Source organism: Ptychodera flava, chromosome 7 (genome assembly GCF_041260155.1).
Source record: "Ptychodera flava strain L36383 chromosome 7, AS_Pfla_20210202, whole genome shotgun sequence".
Classification (NCBI taxonomy): Eukaryota; Metazoa; Hemichordata; class Enteropneusta; family Ptychoderidae; genus Ptychodera; species Ptychodera flava.
In genome coordinates, this window is record NC_091934.1 from 31,043,837 (window position 1) to 31,058,664 (window position 14,828).

General features: G+C 35.1%; 1 protein-coding gene and 1 long non-coding RNA gene across 2 annotated transcripts; one reads left to right on the forward strand and one right to left on the reverse strand.

Annotated features, from left to right (window-relative positions):
* Window positions 1-156: 156 nt before the first annotated feature.
* LOC139136196 (sulfotransferase 1C4-like) lies at window positions 157-7,658 on the forward strand. Its single transcript, XM_070703938.1, has 6 exons — window positions 157-280; window positions 996-1,101; window positions 1,762-1,891; window positions 4,231-4,325; window positions 6,334-6,508; window positions 7,485-7,658. The coding sequence occupies exons 1-6, from the start codon at window positions 195-197 to the stop codon at window positions 7,589-7,591; spliced, it is 699 nt and encodes a 232-aa protein (XP_070560039.1). The 5' UTR covers window positions 157-194; the 3' UTR covers window positions 7,592-7,658.
* Window positions 7,659-10,026: 2,368 nt separating this feature from the next.
* Window positions 10,027-12,330, reverse strand: LOC139136197 (uncharacterized). Its single transcript, XR_011553149.1, has 4 exons — window positions 12,230-12,330; window positions 11,947-12,015; window positions 10,774-10,862; window positions 10,027-10,054 (listed from the first exon to the last, which is right to left on the reverse strand). It is a non-coding gene; the product is annotated as an uncharacterized lncRNA (long non-coding RNA).
* Window positions 12,331-14,828: the final 2,498 nt, after the last annotated feature.

Genomic DNA, 14,828 nt, shown 5'->3' on the forward strand with positions numbered 1-14,828 from the left:
AAATATATATTCACTGTTACCTTCGAGATAGTTCATTCACATTTAATTAAAGTTGTCAAGTGATTTATTGTTTAAATGTTCACGGCATAATTTCCACTCCTGGCAAAGACTGCAATCATCAAACGTTTCGTCATTAAGGCATCTTTCAACATCATATAGGCACCACGTGGATCCTTGAACTGGCAAATTTCGTGATGTATCCAGAACTGTTGGATGTCGGAACTGTCGGACAGGAAAAACGCGTGCCATTTCTTGAATATTATCTCAGAGAGCGTGGCAGGTAGGTTGAGCAACATGCACATTTTTTTTCTATTACGTAATATATGTGTTTGTTTGGTAGCTTTGTTCTGATAATCTATAAAGTGGCTTGATCATCATTAATGGTTTGAATTTCGTTCTTGCTGTGATAGAGAATCATCCATCATAAATACATCTCTACATTAATCAAGAGGGACAATTTTTAATTTCTGGAGCTTATCTGATCGGCATAATGTAAATATTCCTAAGTGTGTCTTCACTCTTGGCTGTCTGACTATCGCAAAAAACTCAAATAGTGTTGTGTTTTTATGAGCAAAGAAAAGCTTAGCTTTATTTTAATTATGTAGTGTGTTTCACGAGTTCAATTTGAAATTTCGTTTCGAGTTATTGTCTCACTATAGTTTTCAAATGTAGTTTTCACGTTCTCAAGGATGTTCTCACTTCTGCTTGTTCCAAATAATAACAGGGCTACATTTAAATTATCAATGCTCTTATGTAAAGATTACCTCCAAGTAAAAATCAAAGTACTGGCCGCAATAATGCTAAATGTACACCGGTATAGATACAGTTCATATCTGAAATTATTGATTGCAAAAAGAAATCATTGATTGCAATCACATTGGAGCATGTTTGTGATACTTAAAGTACACGGTGTAGATACAGGTCATACCGTCAATCATTGATTGTGGTAACATTGGAGCATACTTCAGCAACACTGCTTTTCGGTACCTCTCTAGCGTTGACCATATCGATAACATGAAGACAATGGCATCTCCAAGGCTCATGAAATCTCATCTTCCGGTGCAGTTGTTTCCAACTCAAGCCTTCACAAAGAAAAGTAAGGTAAGCATTGTCCATGTGCAACAGTTGTTTGGACACCGGGAACATTCAAATAACATTGTATCTTCAATGATGCATGATAGGTTGCAATCTTCCCAAAAGCCAATGCAGAATATTTTGTAGTTACGAATCACTACATCAAACGTGATTTCAAGCCACATTAAAAAGTAGATCTCTTTCTTCGCAAAGCATGATTCCATAATCAACTATGTTTGGTCCTAAAGGAATTCCCACAAGTAACAACCAATGTTTCCTTAGCTTTGTCCTTACATTTACTCAATATCCTAATGGTTTGATGTCGATCTTGATCGTTATTTATTTAAGAGTAGGGGAAGACAATACATAATCACCAATATTGTTCTCGAAATTTGTCAAGGACTCAAAAGAAAATGCTGGACTGATATCTGTTTTTCAACATTAATGATACAATTTTTGATTTATTTGGCATCAATCCTATTGCACGAGTAAATCAGTTATTCATAAATAAAAAAACTGACCTGGTACGAATATGTGTTTTTGAATAAAAAGATGGAAACCCTTCTTCTACATTTCTTACTTCTCTTGAGGAAATAAGTGTCGCCAGTAAATCGTCTTTCAAATTTTCCCAGTTCAAGAGGATACCGTAAATGTTTTTTTTTAAATTTTTATTCAATCATTCCTCAGATAATCTACGTCGGACGAAATCCGAAAGACAACGCAGTTTCGTACTACTATTTCTACAAAAGTCTTGCCGGTATAGGGTATTACAAGGGATCATGGGGCACATTCCTTCAAATGTATCTTAATGATCACGGTAAGTTTGAACGGCACTAAAGCAACCGTAGCAATCTTCTTGAAGCCGTCTTTTTCCATAAAAAAATCTTGCTTTTGTTTGGAGAACTATATAGGTGCATTTGTTTTTTCCTTATAAAATGCTTCAAACGATCCTAAAAAGGCAAACTGTACATACTAAATGATTGTAAACGACAACTCCATGTTGAACACGATTTTTAAGCCATAAGTACGAGTGTAATTTTTTGACCAAGGCTGTGCTACTTATAATATAGTTAATATGCTTGTTTTTTGGAGCACTTACACATGGACTATTCCTGTGTATGACAAGGATTAAATATAGTGTTTGACAACTATTTTCAATAGAGTTAATATTTTTGGTTTTCCTTGAAGTACGTATCGACTATTCCTGTGTATTACAGGATTAAATATAGAAATAAATAACCGCAGGGCAATAAAGTGCTAATTGAAAGGCGTCTGTATCTGACAAATGAGGTGTACATGAAATGACACAGCAACTTGATTTTAAGTGTAAATAAAATATAAATGACTAATAATAATTTGCTCTATAGTAAATTATGTCATACCTAAATGAGATGTTCCCACTTTTCACCGAATTGCTAAAAGCGTCACTTGTATGATTACCAACTCCAAAATGCCTTGACCTCTGGCAAACTATAAAATATAGAATAGAGCAGATCATACCTTAAACACGATATCGAGTTTCATTAAATGCTCTGTGAAATATTTTAGGGTTAGCTTCGATAAGGTGAGATGTGCTGTTCAACACCAAGATTAAAGCTGAATCAGTTTTCTTCCAAAACAAATCTCACTCCCATTCCCATACAGAAAAATCATTTAATGAAATGAAGACTATTGTTTTCAGGAATTATTAGTTAAACAATTTGCTATTGACCTATGGTCAGACGAGGTTGGAGGAACTTTACCTCGTGGAAGATGTTGTCTGCCTGCATGACAGACCCAAGACCACTTGATATGGGTTTCCCCCTTTCCAACGACAGTAAATATGTTTCCTTTCGTTCGCACAATGTGCAGAAACGTTTCCCAGACATCAACAGAACTAAATATACAGACAAATCACCATCAATCCCTAAGCAATACCAAACAGACAGAGGATGCCGGCAAAGGAACTGTTGGCAAATTTACAGGTGAAAACAGCTTAAATTTCGTAGTAGAATACGTAAGAACAAAATCATAATCTACAATAAGTATACCGTGTCATAGAACAATATCGTATGATTTTACCGGGATGGTAACTTAGTTATTGTCATAATGCATATAAAGAAACAACAGATAAATATTAGTAGTCATTTCAAGAGTAAACCAGCGATGGTTGCAGTAGTGGTGCTTCTTTTAAATTATATGAAAACTCTCTGAAAAGGAATCTCTTCTCACATAAAAATACAAATTCATTTGAAGAACACGTACATATAAAATGGTTATGTAAACAGAAAGATAGGCATATCACATCACACCATATCGTATCATATCATATCATATCAAATCATATCATATCATATCATATCATGTCATATCATATCATATCATATCATATCATATCATATCATATCAAATCATATCATATCATATCATATCATGTCATATCATATCATATCATATCATATCATGTTATACCATATCACATCACTTCATATCAACAACATGCATACTTCACTAAACTCAGTCATCCCATACCACTGCGATGAGAATATCTGAGAGATATGATATGATATGATATGATATGATATGATATGATATGATATGATATGATATGATATGATATGATATGATATGATACGATATGATGAATGATATGATATGATAAGATATGATATAATATGACATGACATGACATGACATGCCATGCCATGCCATGCCATGCCATGACATGACATGCTATGATATGATATGATATGATATGATATGATGTGATATGATATGATATGATATGATATGATATGATATGATATGATATGATACTATATACATCATGACAAAGTGCACTTCACCTAAGACTTTTAGCAAACTAGTGTATTGCCGCTAGTTTCTCGAATGCTGGTTTGTATATCATGCTGTCTGCAATCGTTCATTGAATCAACGAACATAGTGTTAGATCTGCAGAATTTATCGTTGATCTGTTTTATGCAAAATAATGATGCATTTTACCGGATTGAATGTTGCTGGATAGTGAAGTGTGAGTACATGACATAAATGTGTATTATTATACCTTAAGAGGCAAGCTATGAATTGTGTATATTTGAAGACCTTTTATTATATGAGGATGAAAGTTATTACAGTACATAATGTTATGATCTTCGTAATGTTTATTCATTCATATAGTTGTTTGGGGCGGCTGGTCTCACCATTGCCTTGGCTGGTGGAAACACAATCAAGAAGCCAATTTTTTGTACCTCAAGTACGAAGATGTGAAAAAGGTTGTATATTAGATCGTACACAAAATATAACAAATAACACAAATATCGAGAAAATGATTGGTATAGGTAGTTAACTAATATAAAGTGACCTCCCGGCTCTTTAACAGAAATGCAAGAGTATGATACTTTGACAATATGTATGAATATTTGTTCTTTTTTTTAAAGATAGCATTCGATAGAGAAGTTTGTGACAGCCCCATTTCCCATAATCACAAATCATTGTCAAGCTATGTTTCAATTTCACATTAATTATGACTTCAATTTTATCATAACACGTACAGAAAAGAACTGCATAAAATTCCATAGTCTTGGTGTTTATAGAGAAAAAGTGAAGAACGTGAACTGATGTATTTGTCTCATTCTTTTACTTAAACGCATTTGATATTGTCTAGATCTGATCACAGTTATAATTCGTTCATTTCTTGTATCCCTACAACTATACAGTAATAGGTATACACTATCTATTGTTGGCCCATTGTTCTATACAAATCGTATACTTTCGCATGTAAGTGTACTTAAGAAAGACCTAGCAAAACATTTCCAATCATGACTACACGCGTTATAGTTGATTTCTGGACACGAAATTTATTTCTTGACATTAAGTCATATATTATTATTATCTTTGCCGTATGCTTTAATTGTGGTACATATATACTGAAAACGTCAATACGCCCGATGACTAGCATAGAGAAATACTACTGGCTACGCAGGTTTATTTGTTGATGTTTATTTTGGCATGCAAATGCTAGGAACAGCACGCACCTGAACCGTGATTATTCCAACTGCGTTCGACGTACAGTATACAAAACTACAAAATCCATTTGAACTCATAACCAGTAGTACTCAGGACCATGTAGGAGTGTCACCATGACCTAATGTTCCAAAACATCTTTGTGAAGTCCATGTCCCGACTTGAAAAGTGCAAAATTAGAATATTTTGTATAAAACGGCATGCAAATCGTAAATGGTAATCGCTATTTTAAGGTTCAGTTCGCCGAATTCCAAAGCGCCCTACGCTCAGTTTACAAGCAAATAACTCGCTAGACTAATAGTAATATAATTGAGAGGGACTGTCTCATTTGTTGGTATATAGCATCAACTGACTTGACCAGAGGTTTATGTGGACATTTCAGTTCAATGTTCATTTGAAGAGGTCTCATGATCCTTTTGACCCACTCACTGACATGACCACTTAGGTTACTTATTTTATGCTATGAGGCAGTAAATTGATAGCTGGGCGTAATGTTTTCAGTTACGCCAAGTAATTAATGAAGATTAATCATGACTTTCAATTACCCTGGCGACACCCTCTTATTATTTTGCTAAATAATAAGCAAGCAGGTATATGTTTCAATTTATGAGTTATCAAGCATTTGACATTAGTAGAAAGTATGGAATGTTAGGCCTAAAAATGTAATCTTTCCTTCCCCATCATACTGACATCCAATTATCATATCGTTTTCAACAATGTATTCGGCAAAAACATCTGAAAATGCAGTCATTTTAAAACATGAAAGTCACAAAATTGCCCATTATATGTAATGTTAAAATCAACCGTATTTTGAAATTTGCATTTTTTTATGTCTTAGGGAGCCCTATTCAGATCAAATCTGTATCAAAACGCATGTTTAACCACGTTTAATTTTATTTTTAAAATGATATTATACGAAAGAATGAATTCGCCAATTTTCATGAAAATGACATTACTTTTATTTTCAGTATAAATTGTCATACTTTACCTTAAAAAAAACTATTGTGATGTATGCTATAATTGGACATCACTGGATATTTCAGTCCGGGACATTGCAAGCCTGTACCAAGCAAATGTAAACTAAAGAAGTAAATGTGACTTTCCAATAAAAAATATTTCCAAGGTTAAACGAAAAATTATTTCCATGCAAGTTACTGAGACTTTTGATTAGAGAATTTTTTGTTTTTTTGTGGTTGGGTTGCAAAACTTTTGTTTCACTGAACGGAATCCAAAGAAGCAATGTTATATATTTTTCAGGACGAACGGGGCACAGTGAAAAAGATCGCATCATTTCTAGGCAGAGAAGTGACCGAGAAAACAGTTGACAGAATAGTCAAATACTGCTCATTCGATAATATGAAGACAAATCCTGCTGTGAACCGTGAAAATGAACCAGATCTGGATTGTTCAGTTAGTCCATTTATAAGAAAAGGTGAGAAACTGAGAATAATTCAAACTCTGAAGAAGGCGGTAGTAGACTTCCTTCTTCAAACTGGAGGGCTTAGGTTATAGTGGTTGCCCTGGACTATAATCTAGCGAAGTATTTTCGGAGACTGACAAGTATTACCAACAAGATACCTTGACCTATATTGGCGATTGCTTGCCCTAACCCATAGTGCAAGTGCTTCAACTTTTGTCAATTATAACACTATGGATGTTCGTCATGATAGAGCCGCCTTAAACACGGCAACAGAAATGTGATAGTCATCGAAAAAATTACTTTGTTTTTTTTTTGTGCGAGTCTTAGTTAAGCTGATTTTGGCACACTCTGATGCTAAACATTCTTCAATGCGGCTGGCCATTCCAAATGTTAGATTGAATTGTCATTTTTCATAATCATACGTGGACTCAATGTAAAAGAAATTGTTGACATAACCATGTATTACTCATACGTGGATGTGTTATTTCTAAAGACAGGGGTAAAGTGACCCTCTGTCAACATACTACGTAGTCTATAATACTTCTTGTTGTGCCCATCTTAATGTTTGCATTTAAATCGTTTGTACAATACTTTTTAATTTCGTTTGTAACTTTGTAGGAATGACCTCCTTCAGATTTGTTACAATGATTATAGAACTTTAACATATTTGTTTTCATCTTACTTGATCAAAAGAGTTCCTGAAATCATTTTGCCAATAGCTTTTAAGTATGGTTTTTGGAAGTAACTACGAAGGACCTTGGTTGTAATCTTAAAAACCATCAAGGATAAAGAACCTGTCATTAGTTTACTGTGTCGCATACAGATGGTTATCTCAAAAATGGTAGAAAAGGCAAAACGTTTCCTTCTAAAATAAACCCACTGCATACAACAACCATAACGGTCTCAACTGTGCGATCACGCAGCCACATAAGGCCCAGAGAATTGCATCTTGACTAAAAAAGCAAATATGACTTATTTTTCCCAATAGGTGTCATTGGAGACTGGAAAAATCACTTCACCGTTGCTCAAAATGAGCAGATTGAACAGTATTACAAAGAGCGACTAGGCAACACTGATCTACAATTTGAGTGGTAATATTTAAGTGGTCCTTTCTTCATGGAGAGGATAAAACATAACCTAATTCAACGGAAAGCTGTCTAAATAAATAATACCATGGGATGATGTACTATGTAGTTTTAAATGTAGCATTTTTAACGGTGATTTTACTTGTGTGATTGTATTGCACTTGCAGAAGGGTTTACTATTGCAAGGATGCTGATGGCATTATTTTATTCTAATTGTACCTATTAACGCCTCTATGAAAGATCATGTTCATGCCAGACATTAATAAGTTATAAATTGGGCAGTTTTCTGACCAATGTTGGTCACTTAACACACAAGAGATTGAACAAAGTAGTAAATAGTTGCATTTTTCGGTATGACAATTCCTGTTACTTTAAGTTGGCTAAAGTAGTCTACCTTAAGTTTTAGCAAATCTCAATTTTGAATTTCACTAAAAATAAATTGTAATTTCTGTTCAATGTGTCTCATAATGTGCGCGCGTATGCACATCCGTTTTAATATTAATTCATAAATTACACTCAAGGGTCATGATACTGTTATGGTAATACTGTAAATTTAATTAACATTTAACTTCAGGAGGAGGTTTTATCAAGGAGGTATAGGAAATGAATTTGCTGGCGCTACGTATAGTGACACGAGTCTGTTGGTTAAGACGCCGTGCATTCACACATATGTATGACACAAGCGATAGTTAGTTGGCTCGAATAAACGGTAAATGGCAAATATTAAACGTTCCTTGTGCTGCTTTGTGTAATGTTATACTTTATTGTTTTTGCTCCTTTCACAATTACGACTAAGTTCAAGACATATTACGATGTTAAATGTTAACAATCATGTTTCAACTTTCGTTAATCGCCAAAGTCCCATGTAGCTAGATACAGTGTTAACATCGGTCGTATGGGTCTCTGGAAACCATTGGGCAGAGTTGTGGCGACTTCCACCCTTGAAGCGAAAGTGAAGTTATTTAGATGATTATACACCCGGAAGAAAGACTCTTTCTCAAGGGCCTCTTGATTAGTAGAAGTGATATGCCGGAAAGGGTATATCCGTGTGGTCTTTTCCTCTAGTCATTAAGGCCTTGCACAGCACAACGTTAACGTATATGCTTGCTATTTAATCCAGTCTTCGTCATGCTGCATGTAAGTTGTTTCATCAGGTCTTCTAATAACTAATAACTGTCTTCATGAAGAATATACTTTCCTGTGTCAAACAAAGCAGAAGAACTTGTCAGTAAGTAAGTATACTGTCACTTATGAAATCATCACTCCAAATGTTTTCGAGTGACTTCATGGTTTTGATAACAGAACATGTTATACATATTTTATGTTTCCGAAGGAGATAATCTGGGGATAAAGAACATTACCGCTTCAGTGTGCGATGTTGATGTTGTTGTTCAGACAATAGCCATATGGATCCTGTGTTGACTTAAATCGATGAAGACTCTTCGCCCTCTTTTTTTTTCTTTTGATGAAAACAAAAATTTGTTATAATTCATACACGAAAGGTCGACGGTCCTTGGGTTCCGGCGAACGATGGAATTCCGTGTGTACTCCACTCTCCGACAAAAGCGCAGGATGATGCACACAATGCAAAGCGCCACGGCAATCACTATGATCAAACCAGCGACGGTGAAACAAATAACAATGGTAATTATCGTACCATCAGACTCTGCAAAAAATACATAAACAGATAAATAATGATGATAGTAATCATCATCATCATCATCATCATCATCATCATCATCATCATCATCATCATCATCATCATCATCATCATCGACCAACAACGATGATACATGTAATGATGTTATTGATGGTTGTGCTGTAAGAAATTGACTTCCGTTTGATGCTATTACAACTGACCTTTAACATTTTGTGGTATTATCATGTAAGATTTGAATAATATTTCAGCAATTGAAGCATTGCATGTACTTTGTGATGCTGCACTTCTTCGAATAAAGCGTAACAGTTATGAAATCATTGTTTTAGCAAGGCAGATGTAACTACTCATTACTCTCGCTTTGTGATGTTTTTAATCGTCTGCTACAAATGGTCAAATACCAAAATGTACACACGTCATTAGAAGAGAAGAAAGAATGCTTTCAATGATGTCAACAGAGGCAAAGCAGACGTTTTAAACTCCCTGCGCCTTTAAAATGTATACTAAAGACACCTTATGTGAACAATCACTTAAAACTTATCATTTGAAGGGACTCTGTCAGTGATAATGACGTGTTTAGATTACGTCATCATACTTTATCATGTTTGTGGTCGTTAAATGATCTACTGGGATTTACATCAATAGCTTTGAGGAAAATGCATAATATTATTAGTCGCAAAGACTAATCTGCTATCAATAAAAAATTAAACTGATGTATTAAAATGTCTTTACAGAATGGTGTAGGGTGTGTAAAGTCATACTGGCAAATTACTACAAATGCCACTAACCTGCACTTCTAGCGTCAACAGCCACGCCCTGTTGAGAAAGTGTTATGTAATGATTTTAACGGAACTTCTTAATAATCAATTTTGCCACAATACTCTGATGAAAGTACTAGAACTAAACGTTTGCTTTCGAAGTCGACAGTCATGGAAGATTCATATTAAAAACATGTTTTAATGCACGAGAAATTAAATACTCTCTTCAGAATAGCTTGGCAATATCAGTTGTTGATCCGAATATACCCACAATATTTGAATGAAAAAAAAAACCTCTATAAAGACGTGACTGTCTGTTTATGTAAGTTCCAGTCGTGGGCACCTAGGAATACGCCAAACTGCCAGTATATAATTTGAACGAATGGTAAATATTTTTGCACCTAACGCGTATTAACGTTATGGAAATGTAATTTTACTGAGCTAGAGATGAATAGGTACTGAAATGCACTAATGACAGCTTTTGAAGAGGAAACAATATCAAAGGAAATATCTAACTGGCAAGTGTGTTGGAATGCACGTAATGTCGGTTATCAAGACTGTTCTGCTCTCCATGAATCATGCTTCTAATCCCGAGTACGTCTTTGGGAATCACATACTATTTATAAGTATTGTGATTAAAAATATAGCTGGAAAAATAAAGCCTCGTCCCTCGAATTTCCATCAAATTCTGCCAACACTCATCCAACGATGTCTCATGCCAGGCCTTACAGTTCAATAAGAGTTATTGTATATGTGTTTAAATATTAATCAACTTACTAGTAGTAGCATTGTAGACATCAGAACCATTACAATTACAGTTAAAGTGTTCGATAACTTGTCAGTTTGTATGGTACCCATGTTTAAAACTGAAACAAGAAATGTTAATTAAGAGTGAAACAAATGTGAAAAAGAGTTGTTTACAGGTCATTAAATGGGAAACACTGTCAGTAGAATTGACCGGTCCATGATGGAAGAAAATGACATCACCGTACATCACCAGGTATTCATTGTGTTAGGGATACCTAGGTAGGCAAGACAGCTGGTTGGAGAAGACCCGAATCAAGGTTTTAATAGGTATACATGATGACATGCTAATGAATCCCAGATTGCATACATTTTATGTAGTAGGCCAGTCGAAAGACACCACGGGCCTCTTGGCATGGAGTACGTTACAAGGTGACCTTCATACCTTATCTTAGGTGTACGCTTATACATACAGGTACCACACAATCTTACTTATTCACGATTATGTATCACTAGCCTGGGATTCAACATAGTTTTCTTTATGCTAGTCATGTACACTGAAAGTTCGTGACATGGTCATTGAACCGACATGTAAACTCGTTTCAAGCAGAAGTAAAGGGATTTCCATGTTTAGTGTGTTAGAATGTTAAAGATTGACTAAAATTGTCAAGTCTGGGGAGGAGGATAAATGTGCTTTCACAAGCCGCAAACACCCTTAGTCCATAAGACATGGGATTTCAATAGAGAATTACACATCGTGCTTAGGCAAAAAAATAAAATAAATTGTGCTGTTCCGATAACATGGTTTTCAAAAATAGGGTAGGTAGATCGGCAGGAATTTTTTTTCACAAAATATTTTTATTTTTAAATATGCATTCTTTAGGGTTTTAGGGCAGTCAAACACTGGCCATAACATTTCCAGAAAAATATACCACACATATAAAAGGCAAAAGACATCAAATAAATCCTCGTTCGAGCAAAAATCCAATGCCTAGTAACGAATGCGTGATTTTACGATTTTTTTCTTTCTTTCTTTTTACTTCCGTGTTTACGTAACTCTAAGAAGTTTAGGGTCAGCAGGTAAAAATAGGGTAGGGCGGGTTATCGAAACAGCACAGTGTTTTTTTGTTCGGCCTTAGGCCAAAGTTTTGTCGCTATTACTCAAGCTCGATCCATGAGAAAACATAAAAAAACTGAACAACTCACCGTTCGCCGAAAGTAGCTTACATATATGAGAGATTTGTCGACCAAGTGAAGGAAGGTCTTGTTTTCAATCTACATGATAACATAATCATTGAACTTTAACCCCGTTTCTTATTTCGATATTTTAAACGTGCTTTTTTCAAGGTTAATAACGCCACTTCAACTTTTGAATACTTAAAACGTACTCAAGACATGTAAAATGGCTCTAGTCATCAACTGTCGATATTTCAAATGTTTTGTCAAGGTCAGTATCGCCACTTCAAGTACTGAGAAAAGAATCCTTTACCTAACAAGCAAGCCTTCGTGTATTGACGCCACATTACTGTGCAGTGCCCTTCGTTCAGTCTGACTTTGGTCCTTCCCATGTTACAGATCCGTGATCAAAATATGAAGTGGTGAGTCATTTTGTATCGCCTGGCAACTGTATATGTTGCTCTTATGGCATCAAAGAGACAACAAGATGTTGATAGCTACAGCAAATAACGAGCGGCATGAGCAGATCAACATTAGCACTGATAGCAGATGCTTTTTGTCATGAATCAATCATCGACATTATAATATGTTTGAACGACACCTGCTGTCCCTATATGAGACATATGAGAGACCGAATATGAAGAAAGAGTTTTAACTGTTCTTCATTTGGATGATATCTGGTCTAAATTAATAATAGGACGGATATCTACAGTGCCTGAATAGTATCTTTCTGGGAGCTATACAGGGATAACAAAGAACACTCTCAAAGTGTTGAAGTGTACTTTCTGCAAACATTTTATCGATAAAAGATGCGAATTTGGCTATTTTTCCCCAAATGTTTTGAGAATAGCTTTACAAACCTTATGGTCTTCTAAGTCACTGTATTTACTGAGATGACTAATCAGTGACCAGGTCTTGAATAAAAAAAGGCCAAAGCTTGATGATTAAACGTCAGTGATATGAACATGTAAAATGTAAATAACTTCAAAATATAACCACTCGAATCTTTGTCAGATAACTCCAGTAATTTTGCTACACACTCATCGCAGGCAGGGGATATGACATAGAAAGATTGTTTTATCTAATGTTAATAATCACCGATTCTTATGCAAGAGTTTGAAGACTTTAATACTGTCGACATGTATAAATGCAAATCTTGAAAAGCGTTACAGTGCCATTCCTTGCATAATAAACTTACATATAAAGGACACGATTGAAATCGAAACATCGGGATAACAACGGAATTAAAACACTAGAATGGGAGAAATAACAACAGACGTTTCCGGTTCTCCCTTCGATTCGCATTTCAGTAACGTAAAGGGGCAGAAAACAAAGGAAGAGGAAGAGACGGGAACCATTGTAACAAGTGATATGCAAAGCATCCAGGGGCCGAGAGGCAACAGATAAAAAACGTGATGTGAGCCGATGGGTGATTACCAGCCTGTGAGGGATTGTGACGTTGAAGGCTGTCGTTGATTGAACTGGTAACTGTATTGTCATAACATTATCACGCTTCAACGCTTCATATGAAATCAGAACGTCTATTGAAGGATGTATTAGAACACTCTAGCTGTGCTTCAGCAACGAGAATAAACAGGTATTTGATCCAAACCATAATTACACCTCACTTAGTTACCCCACCCTCTCTGTCTGCCCGCGAAATGATTTTCATGTAATTGTACCAAATGTGTTCAGTCCCCGTTCTTCACTTGTTAACTTTACTTTTCAATATTCACCGACAAAGGGTTGTGCCCGGAGTGTCTGTGTTTTCATTGCTCCCATTTTAGTAATTTCAATCCATTTCCTCCCATCTTAATTTTGAAAATCAGGTTGCTATTTCTCAACGTATGCCAACATACTCCCCAATTGTTTTACAGGTTAGCATGGGTCTACCATTCTTCACTCTGGCTTCATGCTTTGTTCAAAAACCATGTTTTTAGAGAATGACATTATTGTTTTCTTTTTAACCAATGCAACATGATAAAAAGAAGACATGACATCAGAAATATCTCAGAAATATCTCAGACTTTTTGAAGGAAGCAATTTTGCCAATTCAACTAAAGAATGAAAGGTAGACTAAGTCGCTTAAATACACTGTTCCCTATAGGTACAAAAACATCAACAGTTGGTTCTGAAGACGATATATGAAAGTAGGTGATGTACATTGCAATAACAGAATAGGTAGCCGTTTTTTACTTTCCAGAAGTGTGCCTCGTAAATAAACCTTGAAAACATTATATATCCTAAAATGTTTACAATTGTCATGAATATCATATGAGAGAACAAACTAAATTTGTTAAACACTTATACTCTTCAATATTTCAATATTTTTTATTGAAAGAACTACACAAAAACAATACAACACAAAAGACAAAACAACAAGCGAGGTCAGTAAATATTATCATAAAATATGAGAAAAAGAAGACTAATTACAACTCACAATGCAAAAGTACGGCCCATTTTGTTTCATATTGATTTTCAGTTTTTCTATATTTTGCAAGTCTACATTCAACAGAGCGGACTTCTCCAATCTTATCCATGAATAAACGAAAATTCAGAGGAGGAGAATTAAATCCAGCTTATAAATGAAGTATTTTCGCAACAATAGTAAATGATTCAAAAGAAAATAATCTTTTGAATTGTCAAAATCTGCGCCAAGAACTACTGTTTGCTTCGATTTGTTTGACCAGAATATCTCAAATTCCTTCCAAAATTTATTAGCTTTCGTACTCTCCAAGAGTAAGTGCCCAATGTTTCGGAATTCTTGCAATGATCACATAGATCATTAGAGCGTAATTTTCGAGTATAGAGGAATTTATTAGTCGAAATTATTCTATGCAAAATTTTGTACTGAAAATTACGCATTTTCTCTTCAAAAATGGTAGAAATAGCAAAACGTTCCCTTCTAAAAC

What these genes read in the sequence shown, in the direction of transcription:
- LOC139136196 (XM_070703938.1), top strand. Translation starts at nt 195, where the DNA reads ATGTATCCAGAACTGTTGGATGTCGGAACTGTCGGACAGGAAAAACGC. An exon ending in CCTTCACAAAGAAAAGTAAG is followed by an intron (nt 1,102 to 1,761) that starts GTAAGCATTGTC and finishes ATCATTCCTCAG; the next exon opens with ATAATCTACGTCGGACGAAA. An exon ending in TAGTCCATTTATAAGAAAAG is followed by an intron (nt 6,509 to 7,484) that starts GTGAGAAACTGA and finishes TTTTCCCAATAG; the next exon opens with GTGTCATTGGAGACTGGAAA.